The sequence below is a fragment of the Dipodomys ordii genome, unplaced genomic scaffold (genome assembly GCF_000151885.1).
Source record: "Dipodomys ordii isolate 6190 unplaced genomic scaffold, Dord_2.0 Scaffold52, whole genome shotgun sequence".
Lineage (NCBI taxonomy): Eukaryota > Metazoa > Chordata > Mammalia > Rodentia > Heteromyidae > Dipodomys > Dipodomys ordii.
The window spans coordinates 1,329,203-1,351,727 of NW_012267268.1; the positions used below are offsets into that span (position 1 = coordinate 1,329,203).

The 22,525-nt window shown below is 33.1% G+C and overlaps 1 protein-coding gene across 3 annotated transcripts in view; it reads left to right on the plus strand.

The window, feature by feature from the left end:
* Positions 1–22,525, plus strand: part of Dpp10 (dipeptidyl-peptidase 10 (non-functional)) — a 1,450,850-nt gene that overhangs the window by 1,117,727 nt on the left and 310,598 nt on the right. For all 3 annotated transcript variants that reach the window (XM_013020704.1, XM_013020703.1, XM_013020705.1), the window contains exon 5: positions 20,921–20,995. In XM_013020704.1, coding sequence (XP_012876158.1) covers positions 20,921–20,995 — 75 coding nt within the window. The remainder of the gene's footprint in view (positions 1–20,920; positions 20,996–22,525) is intronic.

Below are 22,525 nucleotides of genomic sequence, written 5' to 3' on the forward strand. Positions count from 1 at the left end.
GTCTTGTTTGTAAACATTTGGGTAAATGCCCAAAAGTGGGATTGCTGGGTCATAGGGGAGCTCTATGTGGAGTCTTTTGAGGAACCTCCATACTTCTTTCCAAAGTTTTTCCCCTAATTTTTAGTTAAGCTATAGTTCTCTTTTCTCTAGAGTGCTAAGATTTTTATATTCAATGTGAAGTCTCTTGTAAGAATTAGATTCAGTCTGCAAGTATTTTTTACCAAATATCTTATCTTTCACTTCTTGGATGATACACTTTGGTGTACAAAAGATATGAATTTTGATAAGGTCAAAAGTATTTGTTTCCTCCTCCCTCCCAAGCACTTTTGTGTTAATTTATACTGACTTCTGTAATTTTGCCTAGAAGCATTGTAGCTTTTATTCTTCTATGTAGTATTTGTAAATTACTTACCCTGATAAATGGTTTTGGCACTCATCAAACATCAGTTGTCCAAAGTTGTGTAAGTTTAATTTTGATTCACATGCCTATTCTTATGTCAGGGCCTGAATCTTGATTTTTTTTAGTGTTGCAATAGTACTTACAATCTTGAGGTGTGAATCTTTGATCTTTATTTCATTTACAAATTGATTTTCTGTCTCTTACATTTCTATATAAATTTAAGGGTCAACTGTATATTTTTTTAAAGACCTAAAAAGGAAGCTGAGATTTTGAAGAGGGATATGATTTAGGAGATGAATTTAAGAAATATTAGTATCATACAAAGTGAAGTCTTCTGACCTATTCACATGCATGTAATACCTTTCAATTTATTTAGATTTCCTTATTTTTCTAAAAGAATGACTCATATTTTTACGATAGATATCTTACATGCCTTAGCTAAATATATTCCAAGATATTTAAATATTCTTTTAGTTAGTATAAGTTGAATTGTTGGATGGTGGGTTCATTTTAGCAATAGCATATTTACCAAGTGTGCCTCATGTTCTTGTTTTTATCCCTATAATCTCCAAGTAATAGAAATGAATTAGTAATAATAGTAAATAACAAAAGGCATTATTTTTCATTCCATCTGTGGATTATTATCTTGAAGCATGTAGAAATAAGTATGTATTGATTTTTTAAATTTTACCACACATATACTAATTTTTTAGTATATATATATATATATATACATATATACTAAATATATATTTAGTTTATATATATATATATATTTGTTAACACATGAAGTTTTATTATTTAGTTCCTATCTGGAAACATTTTATTCTTACTTTTACAAAGATATTGACAAGAATCTCTATAAGAATGTTAAATGGAAATTATTTAAGAACAAATATCCTTATCTTCTTTTATTTTAATGAGAAGTTATTCAGTCTTTCTCTATTATGTGGTCTAGTTCCTGTTGTTCTGTAGTTTTTTCTTACCTATAGATACTTTTTTGTTAAAGATTTGTCCTTCCAGTTTTAGTTATTATTTTAGTATATTTTTATTGTCAAGGTGATGTATAGAGGGGTTATAGTTTCATGAGTAAGTTGATAAGTACATTTCTTGTCAAACTTATTACCCTTTCCCTCATTTATCTCCTATTTCCCTCCCTCTACCCCCCTAACATAATGTCTTGTGTATATCACTGTTGCATTGTCTTTTGTCTCACCATTCTATTGTTCCCCTTCTCTTTTCTAATTCAAGTAAACGTATATATTATACTAAGGTACCAAATTAAATACAGTGACAACAGGGGATATACTATTTGGGGAAGAACACATTAAAGAAACAAAAGTCACATAGTACATGAAAAACAACTACAAAGATAGAGCTCCCATATGACCCAGCAATTCCACTTCTGGGCATTACTCACCTGATCACAAACAAACCATACTAAACCTACCAGCACAACTATGCTTATTGCAGCATTATTCACCAAAGCTAGAATATGGAACCAACCAAGATGTCCCTTAGTAGATGAATGGATCAAGAAAATGTGGAATATACATATATATTCATATATATATATTAATTCTATGCTTCCATCAGAAAAAATGACACTGTCCCATTTGTTAGGAAATAGGAAAACTTGGAAAACAATCATATTAAGTGAAGTAAGCCAGAGCCAAATAAACATAGGTTCCATGTTTTCCCTTATTTGCAATAATGAGTATATATCTAGTATAATCTTAGCAGATGGGCAGAATGGCTCAATAACTATGTACATATGACCATATAAGTTAATGCTAAGTGAAATGAACTCCAAGACATAAACACAAGAGGTTTTCCCTTGTTGTTGTTATTTTTATTGTACTAGTTTTAGTGTTTTACTTATTTTTGTCAATAAAAGGTGTTGTATCTTGTTAAGTACTTTTTTATCTATTAAGATGTTCACATTTTTAATTTTTATAATAATATATTAATATATGCATTGACTTTTGTATATTTGAAGAAAGTTGTATTCCTTGGATAAACCCCATTTCAATATGGTGCATAATCCTTTTTGTATGTTGCTAGATTCTGTCTTTGGACATTTTGTTCATAATTTTTGTGCTTATGTACCTAGGATACACACACACACAAACACACACACACACACACACACACACACACATACTATTTAGGTAAAATTTAAGCTATTTTTAATTTTATTTTTTTCTTCTTTTTTTCTGTTCTCTGTCTCTTATTTTATACATGTATGTAAAAAGGAATATACAGTCTTAAATTTAGAGATTTCCCTATAATCTCCTTTTTGCTGCATTCTTTAAATTTTGGTATTTAGCTTGCATTTTTCAGGGTTTTCTTTCTTTTTGTCTTTGAGATGTCTTTTTTCACATATTGGGTATTTACATAAGCTAGTTAATATCCACATATTTATAAGATTACCTACTACTTTTGATTTCTAGTTTTTTTCCCATTATTGCCAGAATATATATGGTATCTGATTTCAGCATGAGATATGATATATTTATTAAGATTATTTTGTTGTCCAATATGTGGTCTGTCTTGGGGAATGTTCCATGTGTAATATGTAAGAATGTATATTTTGTTAGTGCTTTCTGTGCCTGTAATATTTTAATGCTTTATAAGATTACTCAAATCTTCCATTTCAATGTTTATATTTACCTACACCTATTATTGAAACTGAATTTTTAAAATTTCAGCTCTTATTGATGAGTGATTTACTATTTATTCAATGCTAGCATTTTCCCTCTATTTTATAAATCTGGTATTTGTGTATACATGTTTATTATTGTTATATTTTCCTCAAAGAATGCCCATCTTAAATTTCTTTTCTCTCAGTTTTCTTTGTCAATTTTTCTGATGCTGAAAGTGCCATTCACCTTCATTTTTCCACTATTTATACAGTGTTGTATTCCCAACCTATTTAAACCTGTTTTCTTACCCTTTGGGAAAAAATGTATAGTTGGACCATGTTTTTTACTCTAAATTTGTTATTCAAGTATTTTTTGCATTTACTTCAATTATTGATAATGAATTATTAATGCAACCATTTGATGTTTGTTTTATAGTCTTGACTACAGTTAAGCAGATATCTCTTACAACTTCTACATTATTTTCTTACTTACATTCTTGTTTTTAGTTGTTTGTTTCTTACCTTTATAGTTTGTATCCCTGAATAATTTTGACCAGGATTAATGACTAGTTATAATATACACAAAAATATTTCAATATGCCTCTGTTTCTTCCTTCTCCTTTTTACTATAGCTGTCACAGAATATGATTTTATGAAGTTTTATAATGACTAATCCTGTACTTATCTGCTAAAATGAATAGATGAAAGGAGTTGCAATCAAAATGTGCTTTTTTTCATAACACCTAGAAAGTCACATTTACTTTGTCATTTTATTTCTTCATGTGGATTCAAGTTCTAGTTTCTTTTTCATTCATCTTGAAATGAGCCCTGTCAGTATGTTTTAAAGGGGGAGGTCTGATAACAGCAAATGCTCTTGGCTTTTTTGAATCTACAAATGACATAATTTTAATTTTTGCACTTAGCTTAGCTCAATGTAGAACTGGTAGTTAATAATCTCTTCTATTTAATAGTTTCAAAATGGACCCTCTATTGCTGCTTTACTTCTGGCCTCTACAGTTTCTTATGAGATTTACCAACTGCTCTATTTATTGCCTATTTTTCATACTTTTATGATTTTCATTTTGTTTGAGTTTTCCCAATTTAACTCCAATGTGTCTATGTGAGAATGTCTGCAAGCTTGTTTCATTTAGAATTTATTGAGCTTATTGAATAATAAATATGCTTCATCAATTGAGAAGTTTTGGATGTTTTTTATCCTTTCTCTTGTTTATCTCTGTCGTTAGCCTTCATTGTATTTAATAAACTAGGAAAGAATATAAAGATTGTCCAATTCAGTATAACTCAACAAATATTTCTATTGTGATATTGATGTTTATGTATAATAATTACAATCTCATTTACATTCTGGAAAACTGGCCTAGAAGACTTTGTATTGGATACTTTTTACTATTATTATTATTATTTATGTCATAGGCTTATTTAACTGAGTAATTGAAAATCTTCAGCTATTAATGTAGATACTCATGAGTCAAAAGATAATTATATGAATTGGGGAAAATTTCAATTAAATTTCTACCTAATATTTCTACTGTATGACATTATGAACTTCTATTAGCCTTCTTCCAACTCCTGAACTAAACTTAAATGAATTATTTTTATTTGTCTTATCTTAAAAATATACTTCAAAATACAGAAGCTCTAGATTTATTTTTTTTAGTGTATGGCTAGGAATAGTTGATAAAGAGCTTACTTTAAAAGGGTGAACTTTTTTTAGCAGTGATACTCACTAGACAATATGTTGAAAATTAATTATAGAACTTGTGAGGGAGAGAGGTTAGGAGGGAAATAATGGAGAAAACAAGGATAGCGCTGCCTGGTCAACAAGAAATGAATGTACTCATTACGTGATTATGTAACTGTAATCCTTCTGTAAATCACCTATAAAATGAAAATTTTAAAAAATAAAGATCATGAAAATTAAAAACTTAATACACCTATTGAAACTATGTCCATAATATATAATGACTTTAAGAAACAAACTATAGAAGGAAATTCCTAAGAAAACTGAACAATGTACTATATTTTAAGAATTAAATTATGATAAGATAAATATTTATCTAAAGAAGGTATAGGATCTTGATGCAGAATGAGAAATCTAACATCATAAATGGGCATTCTTATGTTTTTATTAGTTTTAAAGAAAAACACTCAGAATAATACTGTTATTTGTACTAATAATAAACATGTAATTCTCACAGATACGTACAGTAGCAATGCATTTATTTGCACCTCATATATCACTAAAAATGATATAAAACCAATGAAACTATTCACCGTTTGTAGAAAATCAATCATTTTATAACTTAGTAATTTTACCTCTCTGTATAGATAGATGCTATGTATCCATTTTTATCTCTCTCTCTCTCTCTCTCTCTCTCTCTCTATCATCTATATATAATAGCCTTTCTTTTGTCTTAGTTTTGATTATGACCAACACTTACCAACAGTGTTCATGTTTCTTACAAATGGTACAAGTAGCATTTTAATAAAATATAGAATATTTGACTTCAAATATTATTCTCAATCTCCTATGATATTTTAAAAGACAGGAAAATAAAAATATATTTTATGTATACATGTAATGTTATATATATGTATATATTACATTTTACTGACCAGTGTACTATTTGTGGCTATTATACTGTTTTTTTAACCTAAGTAGAATTATATAAAGTTTCCATTCTTCAATCAAACCTGTCACAGTGCAAGGATTCAAAAGCCAAAGGAAAACAGTAGCCACTAAACTGGACAAAGTAGGTAGAAAACCTTTCTGCCATTACAGGCAGTTCCGTCTATCCAACAGAATTGGCACAGGTCTTCTATACAATGAGGGGAAATACGTTATCATCCCATAATTCTTTCTGAAGTTGAGCATGTAAATATTTGCAATTGTCAAAAAATTTCCAGAAATTTCCCTGTGAACGTTTTCAAAGGTGTATGTATAAACAATATAATGTTCCAAGTTATATATATGCATGTGGCTATGGATGTGTACATCTATAGGTATGTATATTTATTTTGAACAGTATGGATTATGTTTACTTTTGTTCTTGCTTATTAATCTTATTAATTTCACAACCCCCCATTTTTACTTCTAATATATTTGTTTTGGGCAGTACTAGTGTTTGAACTCAGAGGCACTGACTTGATTTTGTTTATGTTCTATGACTTGTATCACACCACCAGCAGTACTTTTTTGCTTGCCATTTTGTAGGTAGAATCTTCTAGACTCTTCCACCCTAGCCTCATTCAACATTGAATAAAGAGTCAAGATTATAGGAATGATCCATCAGTATCTGGCTTCTGATATCATTTAATGCCTACCTAGAATTTGCTTATATGGTATACAGTTATGATTTTAGTTATTTCCTTATTATGCATCTGCTTCAGATAAAACCTTTGCAACCATTTTTGAAACATGTTTGCAGCTAAATTTATAGCAGTATTATTGCTGAGAGAAGGAAAACGTTAGCTGGAAATTTAGTAGTTAGTATCAAATTTCATTAATCACACTCAGCAAAGGTATATCATGTCACCTGTCTACTTTTGCTGTTATTGGGTTTTATCAAACATTTGAATGATTATCCTTTTGACAAATGAAAATAAACTTTTCATTGGTATAATGATTTGCAACTATTTACTGATGAATGAAATCAATTAACATATTTTCTATGTAGTTTGACAAGTTGTTTTATTTTTTTCCTGTGAAATCTCTTGCATAAATTTATCCATTGGACATTATAAGTGATTTCTATGTGATTTCATTTTTTTCTTAGCTTGAAATTCATTGCAATCCTTTATTTATTGGCATTTTGAAATCCAGTGAGAATCATTTCGATAGTCCCATTTTCTCAGTGGACTGTAATTACTATCAATTGTCTGTAAAAATAAATGAACAAATGAGCAAAATAGAAAGAGGAACATTGGCAAGAGTGACTAAATGTCTATAATAAACTCATAGAGCTATCTATTTCACACAAATATCCTTGACATGAAGTTTTGCAGATGTATCCTTATGTGTTTCCTCAGTTTTCCAAATGAAATAAAATAGAGCTAAAATGCACAAACTGAATAGCCCTTTAAACCTTACATGTAAACCAAGTACTACCAAGATGTTAAAATATTCATAAAAGAGATTAATCATATTACATATCATAAAAAGATGAAAATTAGTAACTGATAATTTTGAGAAGTAGAATATACAAGACATTTTTTACTTTCTATCATTAAAATCCAATTTAGAAAACTGAAATAATGAATGCCTAGACTGACTCTCAGCACAGCTGAGAGACCATCCACCTTTAAAATTTAATTCATGGTAAGAAATGAAGATCCCTGACCTTAAGTAGAGCTACAGTTTGGGGCTTAAGATTTAGAGGCACCTACTTGATAGTTTCTTGGTGTCTTTTCCTGAATTTGAATATGGAAAATGATGTGTCCTAAAGAAAATAAATGTGAACTTATTTTTTCCACTTATGATTGCTGTTTGTTTTGGCACTTATGGGACATTTATAATATCCCTAATCTTCAAATGGTTACTGCCAAATAATCATGGAAGATCTCATGATTCATTAGCATGAATTTGAACATGAAGGGTCATATTCTACCTGTCACCATGGTCAAGAAATATTATTTCTTTGTTATTCCTTGTTATACTTTGATTTCTAGATATATTTCTTATTCAGATCTTCTTACCTATTGTATTTATATTTTTATTTTCTATCTTATATTTGTTCTAATTTCATGTGAAATTAAAAAGAAATACTTGAGCACACTAAAGCTTGCCAAATTATTTATTTGATAAAGTAGTATAAAAATACTTAACTGAGAAAATATGTAATTAGGAAAAATAATCTTCCAACTCAATTGAAAAATAGATCACAAAAGGCACCATAAATTCTTCAAAAAGCAATATTAATAAATAAAAATATCATAATTTGTACATATTTATTACAAAGGACATTGTATTTAGCACCTATCTTATTGGCAAACCTTAACCCTGGTTTTTCCAAGTATTTCAAAGAATGTGAATAACAGAGCCCACTAAACAGCAATAGTAAGAATGCAATTTATGCTTTTACTTGCGGTAATATTTGCCATTTTGTGCTATAAGGTAAATCATTAGCATTTGTTCTTATATATCATATGCCCTACAACTCATAAAATCCTTGTGAGGTATACAGAACCATGAGAAATCAGTCAATTGCACACCAGGAAACACAAAGGTACTCAATTACAGTTACAATAGTCACTAGTCCTGAGCTGTGCTTAGAAGCTCTTAATGTACCCTTCTGAGATAATGGATAATATAAGAAAAATGGCTTTGACTTTGGACTACAAAAGTAAAAGTTTAGTAAATGGTTATTCAGCTTTTAAACTAATTGATATGAAAATTATTTTTATGCCCTTGGATTTCAGGCAAAAAGTTATGTTTGCTTTGCTATTTACCTTTGCTTTTATGCTATATTATTTAGTCTAAATTGGTTTTGAACATTTAAAAGAGTCGTTAGGGCTCTTCTTTTTTCTCCCTGTCCTTCTTGAGTCATGGTATTGTTATATACTCCAGGCTTGCCTCAGATTCTGAACATGTGATTTTTCTGCCTTAGTGGATTGCAGCCATATGCCACCATTCCCAAATCATGATCTTCTTATGCTTTCCGTTATGGTTCAAAAAATGTTTATATATATGTATATATATGCATATATATATGCATGGGTTCTGTCCCTGAGCTCTTTTGCTAGAAGCTAGCACTCTAACACTTTTGAGCCACAGAGCCACTTCCATTTTTCTGGTGGTTAATCAGAGATTACAATCTCATGAATTTTTCTGCCTAGGCTGGCTTTAAACCATGATCCTCAGATCTCAGCCTCCTGATTAGCTAGGATTACAGGCTCGAGCCACCAGTGCCGGGCATCTTTTATATATTTTTAAGTCAGTGTTCACTTGTTTTCATGATTATAGAATATTAATTTTCTCTAATGGTAAGGATAAATCTCAAGGCTTTCCTGCTAGGCACAGCATATCCCATTTGTATATGAAATGTTCAGGGATATCTGGTTTATAAACCTGTTTAATTTATTGGAGCATATTTTCTGTTTGTTTTGTATACAAACTTAACTGGGAATCCTGTATGTTTACTTGCTAAATCGATCATGAATGATGCTATGTTAAGTGACAGAAGTCCTGATTACAAATTTCAAGACAGAAAATGGAAAAGATAAAATAGATATCAATTATTATTCATGGGGAATGTTAAAGAAGGTATCATATTTGGCACAAGTAAATTTTCTTTATATTTACTAAACTGTTTACTCTTCTTGGGTAATTATTAATGATATGTTAAATTAAGAATATTTTAATACTTGCAACTCAAAAAATTAAATCCCCCAACAACAAGTCCTCAAAGAAACAACTGCCCAGTAAATAAATGGGCTAAAGACTTAAAGAGAAACTTCTCTGAAAAGGAAAGAAGGATGGCCAATAGACACATGAAGAAATGCTCAACATCCCTAGCCATAAAAGAAATGCAAATCAAACAACATTGAGATACCACCTCACTCCAGTTAGAACGGCAAAAATCAAGAACTCTAATAACAACAGTTGCTGGAGGGGTTGTGGACAGAAGGGAACCTTACTTCCTTGTTTGTGGGAGTGTAAACTTGTTCAACTACTTTGGAAAGTAGTATGGAGGTTTCTCCAAAGACTCCACATAGAGCTCCCCTATGACCCAGCAATCCCACTTTTGGGCATTACCCAAATGTTTACAAACAAGACCACACTAAAGCTACCAGCACAACTATGTTTATTGCAGCATTATTTACCATAGCTAAGATATGAAACCAACCCAGATGCCCCTCAGTAGATGAATGGATCAAGAAAATGTGGTCTATATACACAATGGAAATCTATGCCTCCATCAGAAAGAATGACATTGCCCCATTAGTTAGGAAATGGAAAGACAAGGAAAAAATTATATTAAGTGAAGTAAACCAAGCCCAAAGAAACATAGGTCCCATGGTTTCCTTTATTTGCAATATCTGGTAATGTATGAGTCAAACAGAAAAGGTCAGATAAGGTGATGTTAGGGAAATGAACCCTAAGATATGTATTTAAATGTTTTTTTTTCTTTCATGCATTTGTTTCTAACACATTTACAAGATTATTTCTTTGTTGCTTTGTATGTCCCTCCCCCACAGTATAACCCCTGCTTTCACTGTATTTGATGTCGGTATAATTTTGAAGGGGAAGGGGAAACATAAGTCGTTTAAATAAGGATACAGGTGGACCCGTTGCAGCAATGAGAAGCACAAGTTGTCATGTCCAAAACGAACTTTACAACTTTGGGGGGGGGGAGAATTGAGTGGGCAGGCGGTGGGAGGCTGGGAAGGGATGTGAAGGGTAAACAAAGGAGGAGGCTGCAATGCTTGATAAGAAATGTACTCATTATCTTGCTCATGTAATTGTAACCCCTCTGTACAGTATGTTCACAATAAAAAAAAAAACAAACACCAAAAAGAAATGTACTCATTATCTTGCCCATGTAATTGTAACCCCTCTGTACAGTTTTTTCACAATAAAAAATGATATTAAAAATAATATTTTAATCAACACTAATGAAGCTTGAGCAATGAGAAAAAGTTAACATTTAAAAAATTTCTCTTTATTTCTTATTAATTCTCTTTATCTATCTCATTACAAACTTCAGTCAGGTCAACATTTTAACTTTTTACAATCAAACATATAATAATTCATTTTATTCTCCCTTCTTATGAATACAGGAATTGCAAATTCTTAGTATCTACCTTCTTGTCTTTTCTAGAAATAAAACCATATTCCTTACTGAAATGTTTGAAATACATTCAATATAATTTAAAATATGTAATGTACTATTTAGATATCTGAAATGACGCACTCTAAAGTTCTTTGGATGAGAACAGTAAAGGTAGTTTGCTATTTGGTAACTGCATTCTGCCCATCCTATGCCATGTCATACACATTGGCGAAGACCTTGGTAAAGGAGCTGACTTGGAAGGTGTATTGTTTTTGGTCTTCCTGTAGCTTCTACTTTCTTTTTATATACTATATTATTTAATACTGGTGTACTTTGATGTGGCAGACCCATTTAAGAGAAAAATATATATTTGAAATATGTTAAGCCTTAAGAGAAATTGAAGGGTAATTATACCAGCACAAACTGAGATTCAAGGAAATAATTTGCAGAAATATGCAAGTTACAATATCCTTGTCTTTCTTCAGCCACAATTCTTCTATAATTTATTGACATTTTTAGGTAGAAATTATTGGCAGACTTCTGCCCAAAGGCACCTTGTGTACTCTGCTTTTTAAACTATTAATTGAATTCAGTGACCATTAATTTTCACTTTCTGTGAAAGCCTACAGTGATTTCTAAATCTTTTAATGTAGGGCCTAAGATCTAAATCAATAGAATATTATTTTGTCTCACCACATTTATTGAACAATGAAGAGCTCTGTGAGCTATTGTGCATGGGTTAGTAGGTACTGATTTAATAACCTAAAAAATTACATCGTAGTTGTACCGTTTTCTGTAAAGAGTTATTATATAAAACCATCCAGTATCAATAAGTGTATAATGCAGAAAGGGAGAGAGACAGAGACAGAGAGAGATACAGAGAGACAGAGATGATAGGATGGAGGGAGGGAAAGAAGAAAGAAATGAGAAGAGTGACACCATTGTCTTTGTAAAACAAGGATGGATGTAGTGGTACCACAAAGAAATATAATTTAAGCCCCTTCCTTATTGGGTAGTTAGGGAAAGAGAACATGAAAAGATACACAAGAAAACATTTGAGTTTAAAATTCCCATCACATAAACAGATTTATGATTATGGGAAACAAATCATGCTATTGTTTACAGTCAGAAGATATAAACCTGTTTGCTTCTTCCCTTTCCTCTTGTTTGAAGCCAGAAATAAAAGGAAACCCAATTATTGGTATCACACTGTACTGTAATTTGAACATCTTAGTTTCTAGATTCTGCAAACTTTTCCTTTTATCCTAACTGAATAGTGTCCCTTTTTCCTCCTGCTTAAACCCAACTGGCTTATCTAAAATCCTTTTTTAAGCCAGGGGATTGGACCATTTTATAGTCTGTGCTATGAAAAGCTTACGCATAATACATATTTTAAAATAATACCTTATTTTTCTAGAGTTAGAAATGTCTCATCTAAATCTTTTATAGTATTATTAAGCTAATAATGAGATTGGGCAGGAAGTGAATTGTATTTCAAATAAATTAAATATAATGAAATGTGTGTATACATGTACATTTATGTGCATGCATATGTTGGTATGTGTGAAGAAGGGATAATGGGGTGGAGGTTAAAGAGGCAAGAAAAAAAGCTCATAGGCTTCCTAAGGACCTATGTTCTTATGTTTATATATGTGTGTACATATTCAAATTTAGAGGGTTATTAGCTCAAGCAATAATGATGTTTTCTAATCTATCTTCCTACCTACCTATCTATAAATTAATATATGTCTATAGATATTTGAATATTTGAATCTTTGTTTCTATTTGGAGATAAATAGCTATTTATCTATCTATTTCCAAAATCCAGATAGATAGATAGATAGATAGATAGATAGATGTAGAAATTGATGTATATTATCAAAGGCTTACTTCAAAAATCTAGAATATATATGCATATAATAGATTTATAGATAAATAGATAGATATCTCATTTTCTCTATATATTACAAGATATATATCTGTAGAGATATATATCACCAAAGCTTATTCCAGAAATCTGGAGTAATACTCATTCTCTCCTCATAGTCCCTCTGCCTCTGTCATTTCCAAACTTTAGGGCACAGGAGTCTTTCCTATCTACTGTGTTAATTTTAATCACATCATCAACTCATCTCTCCCAGTGCTTTCTCAGCCTCGAGTCATGGCAATGCATATTTTATATTTTCTGGCACTTGTGACATTTCAGTTTGTGTTTAATGATTTCTTGCCATGATCTTTAATATCTGACATCTTAGAACACCATCATTATCCTATTTCCACCTCTAGTTATAATGTTTCTGACAAAAGTGAATCATTGCAGTGAAGGCTCTTAATAGGGACATTACTGTGGCAATAAAAGATGTAAATTGCAGTTCCAAACAACCTAGAAGTGTGATCACGATGCAGTGATCAATTGTTAGATGAATAATAATATACATGTGAGGTCAGATGAAGCACTTAAGCTAAGAGTGGAGGAAAGACTTAAAGTAGGAGTCTTAGAATTAAATGTTAGGGAAATACAATTTGAATAGGTAGAATGGAGAAGATAATTTATTATAGCAAGGGCGGGTATGGAACACATTCACAGGAAAAAGCCAACCTGTAGATTTAAAGGATAAAAGAGCAAATAATGCTAAAGATATCTGTAGTGTTAGTGACCAATCCTTCAAAGCACCTCAGTTGAGGGATTTTGCCTTTTATTATGTAAAGGGATGGATTTGCATTACACATTAAGTGTCCATCTAAAACATTCTAACTGCTTACAGATAAATCTCTTACACCCAGGCTTTTATTTGCAAATCCCAAGCATTTCCTACCAGATATCTTTTAGAGTCTTTGCACTACAGCATAACTAAAGCTTACAATTTTAATTTTTAATAACTATTTTTTCTGTCATTCCCTCAAGGGTTAAGGTGGCAATTTTCTTTCAGGGTTAACAACTTGAAAATTAATATTTTATATAGGTTCTTCCTTTTCTGTTTTATTGTTTTTTGCTTTTTTTTTTTTTGTCGTCGGTTATGGGGCTTGAACTCTGGGCCTGGGTGCTGTCCCTGAGCTCTTCAGCTTAAGGCCTGGGTGCTGTCCCTCAGCTCTTCAGCTCAAGGTGAGCACTCTACCACTTGAGCTATAACACCATTTTCGGCTTTCTGGTGGTTTATTGGAAATTAGAGTTTCACGGACTTTCTTGCCTGGGCTGGCTTTGAACTGCAATCCTCAGATTTCAGCCTCCTGAGTAGCTAGGATTACAGATGTGAGCCACCGGTGCCTGGCTTCCTTCTCTGTTTTCAAACATTGTCCAAAAGTTGTTTTTTTTGTTTTTTTATTTTTGTTTTTGGTTTTTATTTCTCCTGTGTGTCCAATTCTCAAAAGTCCTCTTCTGTTTTACCCCTGCTTCTTCCTTCATTTCTTGACCTTGCAATTCTGGATGGACACTAATGCCTCCTATTTGGCATCATGAGCTCAATATGGCATGAGATCTACCATTTGTCAAAATAGTGACCAGCATGGTTCCAGCCCAGCCCAGGTGAAAGAGTTCAGTATGTGCATCTGTCATCCCAGTTACCATGAGGCAGCTTAAAGAGTATGGCCATGGTCTATGCTGCCGTGGGCAGAAAGTGACACCCTATCTCGAAAACAACTAAGTAGAAGGGGTTACAGATATGGCTTAAGTGGTAAGACTAACTGCTAAACATACATAAAGAGCCCTGAGGTAAATCCCCAACCTCTGGTACTGCCCCATAAAAGTAAATAAAACAAAAAGAGTGATCTGCTATACCCATGCTATCCATGTGTAATAATGTGTACAGAAATATTAATGAAAATCCATAATGGTGTCTCACATTTTCCTGCAAATGCTTTTAGTGAAAGTTTCATCACTAACAGTATCATCAAATTTAAGAAAGGGGGAGGGTTTTGTATTTAAAACTTCAAGGCATTGTCCTCTCCCTCATTCATCCTTATGGCAATTATGATTTTAGCAAAATGTAACAATCTACCAAACCCTAGGAAAAATAGACTCTGTATATAAGAGGAACGTGTTATGATCCAGAAATCAATACTTATTTTTGGTCTTGATTTCTAACTTCTAGAAAATAAAGAGGAAAAAGCAACCCTGAGTTTATATTTTCCTATGAGACAATGATTATGTGTAATCAAAGGGCTCCTCTTCCATGTGTCCTCAACTCTTACCCAGCTGGTATGTTATAGCCCTTTATGGCTAGTACCTGCAGGCATTTACTTTTGGGTGCCTCTCCACCAAGGACTACAGAGACCTCTTACTTGATCACTATGCTTCTCTTTCACTGCTGAATTGGCATAGATACAAATAATATAGTGGACATGGTTTTCCAATTGTGTTTTTACCTGTAAGTACAATGGCTACCACAGTACTTGCCGCATGGTGAGTATTCAGTTCGTGAGTTTGGAGAGAATGAAATAACACAAACTAATGTGGCACTATAATTTGCTCCTAAATTGCTGAGTGCATATTGTATTTTCCAACATAACCGGATGTATTGTTTTCCTTACTTGGTCTAGTAAACCAAGCGCATGCTTTTTCATCTGCTCAATCCTCTTTGTCTCTGAGTCAGAGGTAATACAGAAGTAAAGCCCGCTGGACTTTGGAGTGAAATATGCACTGCTACACATCCCAGATGAATATAACAGCATATACATATGTAGAATCCTTTTCTGCATTTTTTTCATTTCAATGGTAATTAAGTGGTTTAATATATATGTATATATACATACATATATATGTATTACACACACATATATATATATGACACACATGCATGCACACATACACACACACACACACACACACATATATATATATATACATATATATATGATAGCATTATTGGTAGCAATCATCCTCCAAAAACACTAATTTGAAAACAAATCACACTGAGACTCAACCACAAAGGTATTGCTGCCTTCATTGGGTCAGTGTTAATAAAGGGTCTCTTGGTGGCTTCTGGAAAACAGTACTTTCCCAAATGCAATGGATGATAACATTAATGGTTTATACTAAGAGGAATTTTCCTAAGACACTCAGCATTCCTGAATCTTTCAGAGTGTGTCTCTTACATTGTATCTCCAGTGAATCTCTGTACAGCACCACTGACCTGCAAATCCCTCACTAAATTCTGGGACCGTTTAGCTTTGTGGGCCCCTGAAAAGGTATTTGGAGAGTTTCCCAGATTGTGTACTGCTGCCATAAGCTGGAGGGAGTATAGTGATAATTAATAAAGTGCCAGACTGGATAATTGTAGGAACTGTAAAAGAGACTAAAATGTTGTTACCTGAGGCACAGAGGCACCTGTGAAAGTGTGAAGTTAATTTGTGTGAAGAATATCACATGGGGTTGAAGGAGAACAAGGAGATAAGAGTTCCTTTAAATAAATCAGACTTCAGTGAGGGAAGCTTTTTACAAAGAAAAAGTGAAAAAGAAAGAAAAAAATCATGTTGATAAGATAATGTGAGGCATATGAAAGGTAGTCTTCTTTGACTGTCTTGTTATGTTTGTTTTTCTTTGACCTTGAGACAGGTTTAAGAGCTATGAACTACTTTCCTAGCTCCCATAGGACAGAAATGATGGCATGTCCTCTTAACTGTTTTTTTTTAACTGATAATAGGCCTCTGTCTCCTGAGTAATACCTTTCAGGAATAGTACATCTACCTCTGTAATGCTGGGAGGGATGACCTTGTATCTTCAATTTTACCTTCGGTCCCCACAGACCAATTTCTATAAAATTCCAATATACAATAAGTTAATGGCAAAGAGGAGAAGAGATGAAGGTACCTATCTCACAGATTACCCCAAGGAACATTAGGAACTAAGAAGTTCTTAGCAACCTGAAGATTATATTATACATGGTGAATAAATTACATCTGCTAAACTTCTTGTTCTTTTCATTGTTTAAATGAGTTTATTTATTTATTTCTACACACTTGGTCTGCTGATACCCTACCACATGAGGCACACTTCCACCCCAGCATTTTTCTTATTATTTTGGAGAATGAGTCTCTCATGGACTTTTCTGCTGGGGTTGGCCACCAACCAAAATCCTGTGGATCTCAGATTCCTGAGTATATAAAATTATAGGCATGAGCCACTGACATGTGGTTGAAATGGATCTTTAAAAAAATGAAAATGAGAAACTTTGAAAGTAATTATTACCAATGATCACCTTGATTTCTAAAATGTCTTTACACCAATTGTATAAAGCATTATACTTATCGTTGCCAGTTGATTATCCACTGTGCTCATTGTTTATCTCTGGTCAGGGATTAACTACCTATCTGGTCCAACAACAATTCTTCAATAATAATAAATACAAATTTCAGAAGCTGAGTACCAATGGCTTATGCATATAATCCCAGAAGGCTGAGATCTGAGGATCACAGTTCAAAGCCAGCCTGGGCAGGAAAGTCCATTTGAGTTTTTATCTCCAATTAACCATCAGAAAACCAAAAGTGTTGCTGTGGCTCAAGTGGTAGAACACCTGCCTTGAGCTAAAGAGCTCAGACTCAGAGTTCAAGCCTCATGACTGGGGAAAAATAATCTTGGAACTGTGTTGTGTACTCAGGTCCTTAACTTGAAATCTGAGTAAAAATCAAAATGACTGGGCATCAGTTACTCACATCCATAATGGTAGCTACTCAGGAGACTGACCTCTAAGGATCAGTAAAAGACAGCACCCAGATTCTAAGTTCAAGCCCAGTATAAGCATGAACATGTGCATGCACACACACACACACACACACACACACACACAAGCAAATACAATAAAAATAAAATGGTGTAATCTGTGCTAAAATATTCATCAAAAACTAGCTTGTTTATTTGACCTTCCATCAAATCAGGAGAAATAAGAGATAAATAAAATTTCCAAAAAGACAGTTCAATTGCCATTATAATGATGCCCTCCCTGTATTAGTCCATAACGCATAAAAGTTAACATGAAGTTACCTGATATTAACTGGGTTTTCTATTGTTTCATCTCTGAATCTGCTTTATAAGCAAAGTAACTTTGAAATAGCCAAGCTGCTGAGTTTTCATTCTTCTTTTCTGTGTTTGAATACAATTTCCCCTGCTCAGACTATCAGATTGCATACTCTAGTTTGTAAAATTAAATGACACACAATTAAAATTAAAGCCAATTAGCATACAGAAAATAGCTTGTAATTTTGTTCTTTTAATAATACAAATAGAGTGTCCTATATTTCAATTCTTACACAGATTAAGGGGCCCAATTCCTCAAAAGCCCCCTCTTTTGACTTGGGCTGCATATTACAGGCCTTGAGACTGATAAATATGTAGGCAGGGTAATACTTAGATGGATTGTGAAGATAGGAGCCTCTGACTTTGCAGTTGAGGGAACATCACCTGACCAGCACATTGGTATATTGACCAACCTAGAATTCTCCCTCAACCCTCAAAACATGATGTTTTGTTTTGATGTTTTTATGTCAATGTGTTATATTAGGCATGCTTGTTTTTTTTTTTTTTGTGGTCATGGAGCTTGAACTCTGGGCCTGGGTACTGTCCCTGAGCTCTTCCACTCAAGGCTAGCACTGTACCACGAGCCACAGCACCACTTCTGTCTTTTTCTGCTTATATAGTGCTGAAGAATTGAACCCAGGGCCTCATGCATGCAAGGCAAGCACACTACCACTGATTCACTTTCTAGCTCGTATTAATGTGTTCTTTACAAAATTTGCCCACCTAATACACACCAAGGGACCATTGCAGGTGCGATGTATTCCTAGTGGATATCTCTTCTGTGTATGTGGTGATGAGGAATCAAACCAAGGGTCTCATGCATGTGAGGCAAGCACTCTACCACTGAGTCACATTCCCTGCCCACATGCTTGATTTTTAAATCACTAAAAACAAGATTGAACTAAAACTCCCCTTTCAAACCTTGGGGTTCTATTAAAGGCTCTAAACCTATTTTCACATGGTTGACCTGATTTGCTAACTAGCCAATCTGAAGCTCTAAATCAGCCCCATCTCTTTACTTTACTCATGTGTCATTGTCATAAATTCAAGTATGATTGAAAAGTTTGCATTGAGAGATAGAAGATACATTTATTGCTTAGAAAATCCAAGGGTTGGGGCTGGGAAGATGGCTCAGTGGTAGAGTGCTTGCCTTACATGCCTGAGGCCCTGGGTTCGATTCCTCAGCACCACATAAGCAAAAAGAAAAAAGCCAGAAGTGGTGCTGTGGCTCAAGTGGTAGAGCGCTAGCCTTGAGCTGAAGAGCTGAGGGACAGCACCCAGGCCCAGAGTTCAGGCCCCACGACCGGAGCCAAAAAAAAAACACAACAACAAACAGAAAATCCAAGGGTTTTTGCACTGTCTGTCAAGAGACATGGACAAAGACCATAAACAACACTGAAACCTTCTATATATTAATAACTTAAGATTCTATGTTAGCCATTGTGGTTTGGAAAATGAAGGGAAGGAGGGCGGAGGGAAAGAGGGAAGTAAGCAAAGAAAGCAGAAACTGATTTTACCCTTTTCTGTTTTTTGGTAAACACCTGTGGCTATTGACCTAAATTAAGATGTACATGTTTGCTATTAAAACTTTGTAGTTTGCTTAAGATGCTCATGCATTTTGATTTTGTTTGTAATTTTTAGTGTTTTGATCATGTGTCAACCCAACTTGCTTATCTTATTTTCAAACGTGCATTAGACAAATACTGCCATGTCCCCCAAAGTCATCTGTCCCTTCATGTGTTTCACTTTCATTATGTATTAAATTCCTTCCATTACCAATTCTGTTCAATTGTTAAATTGTAGGCTCCAAAATCAGTCCGGCACAGGATTATTATAGTTGCTGTCTGGCATCAAAAGAATCAGTTATATATTTGTGTTTTAATCTATTTTACTCTGGGAATTTCCTTCAAAGAGAGTCTTCCTTTAATGTGTCGTCATTAAATATAAATAATCAACTCTTAAAAACATAAAAGCACAGACACAGAAAATCATGACACAGAATGTTGATATCTTTTTTCTTTTGATTAATCCAACATGAAAATATAAAAGCATTCCAGCTTCTTAGGAATTTCAATATGCTTTTATTTTTTCATAATAAAATTATTAGTCTTTAAGGAAGAGTATATAGAAATCTATACTGAAATTTTTCCTTCTGAATCTTTTCCTATGACTGTTTAATAACTTCCAAATATTAGTCTGCCTCTTTATAATCAAACATACATCTGTACATATGCCAATGTATAGTATAAAGACATTGTCCCATTTGTTAGGAAATGGAAAGACTTGGAAAAAATTATATTAAGTGAAGTAAGCCAGGCCCAAAGAAACATAGGTCTCATGGTTTCCCTTATTTGCAATAACTAATATATGTCTGAGACAAGCAAAAAAGGTCAGATAAGTTGATGTTAGGTGAAATGAACCCCAAGATAAGTATTCAAATATTTTTTCTTTCATGTGATTGTTTCTAATATATTTATAAGATGATTTCTTTGTTGCTTTGTATGTCCCTCCCCCATGGTATAAGCCCTGTTTTCACTGAATTTGATGTTGGTATAATTTGTGGAGGGGAAGGGAAAAAACAAACTGTTTAAATAGGGATACAGGCGGACCCATTGCAACAATGAGATGTACAAGACGTTATGTCCAAAAACGAACTTTACTTGGACTGGGGGAGGGTGAGAGGAGGAGATGGGAAGGGATGGGAAGGGGAAACAAAGGAAGAGGCAACAATGCTTGATAAGAAATGTACTCATTATGTTGCCCATGTAATTGTAACCCCTCTTTATGGTATTTTCACAATAAAAAACAAACAAACAAAAAAGAATGACATGCTCATTTTAGAGGCTTTGTGATTAGAAATGCAATAATTTTAATAGGTATATGAAATATATAATTAAATATAATTATATAAAATATAAAGCTAAATATATAATATAAATAAAAGTATATACAAATATGATTGAATATATAAAGATATCTTAAATATATTTCATATTAATAATTTCAAATATCCAAATGCATGTTGATTTCTGTTATTTAGTCTCTTTTAGTAATCATTCTTTTTTTCTTCCTAGGTAACTTTCAAAGCATCTAGATATTCAGTGTCACCAGATTTAAAGTACGTCCTTCTGGCATATGATGTCAAACAGGTAAAGGAATGCTCCTCTGTGAGAAATTATTTCTTGGTGGGATCACCAAGAAAAACATTAGGTGACAGTTCATCATTTTATCTTAGACATCTGCCAACCTAGAAATTTTAGTGTTATCCAGTCACTGCATAGGGACACTGATGGCTATGTTGCATAGAGGTTTGGAAGCAATATCTATTCTTTGATACCTGATAGTGGATAACTGGAATAATTTCTTAAATGCCTTTAGTAAATGTGTCAGATGAATCAGAATTTGTGACATTCTCAGGCTTATCTTTGCTATACTTTGTGTGTGTGTGTGTGTGTGTGTGTGTGTGTGTTCATGGGCATGTAAATTAGACATTCCTCCTGGCTTCATGCTGAGCTGCAGTGTGGATCTGGGAAGAGAATGATGCAAAAAGATGTTTCTGGTTTAGTCATGGATTCTTATTGGGTGGTATTTGAATATAAGGTTTTCTGTCATAAAATTCTACAGTGGGACCAGCAAAAAAAAAACTCTGAACAACTAACACATTCTAATTACAATTAGTGTTTCATTATTGCATGTCCACTTGAGAGCAGAATTGAAACAATATGTACAGTTGTTGAGTATTTTGTACAAAGATATAATTTGCACAGTTCAAAAACAAAGTAAGTGTTAGAAAGGCAATTCTGCAGATTAGTTTCTGTAGAGAATAAATGATTGGAAACCATTCAAGAAAGTTTATGAGCTTTAAGACAGACAATAAAAATTTATGGACTTCAGGCAGGAAGCCTCATATAATGCTTGGGAAGCATTTGAACACATGAAATTTCACAGTTCAGAAGACCTGCTACTTGATGATTTTAGCCTTTTGGAATATACAAATTTTGCTACATATTTTATAGTTTTATTTAAAATAATTAATTTACCCTGACAAAAGTAGAGCTATTTTGGTCAATATAATCTTTTCCCATTTTGTAGCATAGCCTCAATCCATATCCTCTTCCCTGGATTATATTAACTTGTAGATTTTGGAAATTCTATTATTTAAATAAAACTGTTGGCTTTTAAGTTAAAATATTAAAATGTAGTAAGGAGTTTTAAAAGTAACATTTTTTATCTGAAGAATTGAAAAAGGAAATGACTATTATCTTAAGCTCAGGATGAATTTAAAGGCAGATTTATATAGGAAGAGTAATCAGAACAGGATTGATGATAAATTAAATAGCTCAATGGAACAGAATATGGAACTCAATCTGACAATGTGTCCAAAATTTTTAGAAAAGTTTCAAAAGTAGTTCAGGAGCTGAAAGATAGTGTTTTCAAAAATGGTGTAAGAGCCTGGCATTGGTGGCTAACACAGGAGGCTGAAATCTAAGAATCTCAGTTTGAAGCCAGCTTGGGCAGGAAAGTCTGAGTGGAGTTGTAGTTCAAGTGGTAGAGATCTCTAGAACAGCACCTTGATCCTGAGTTCAAGCCCCTATACACTCTCTTTGTCTCTCTCTCTCTGTCTCTCTCTCTGTCTCTCTCTGACTCTGTCTCTGTCTCTGTCTCTCTCTCTCTCTCTC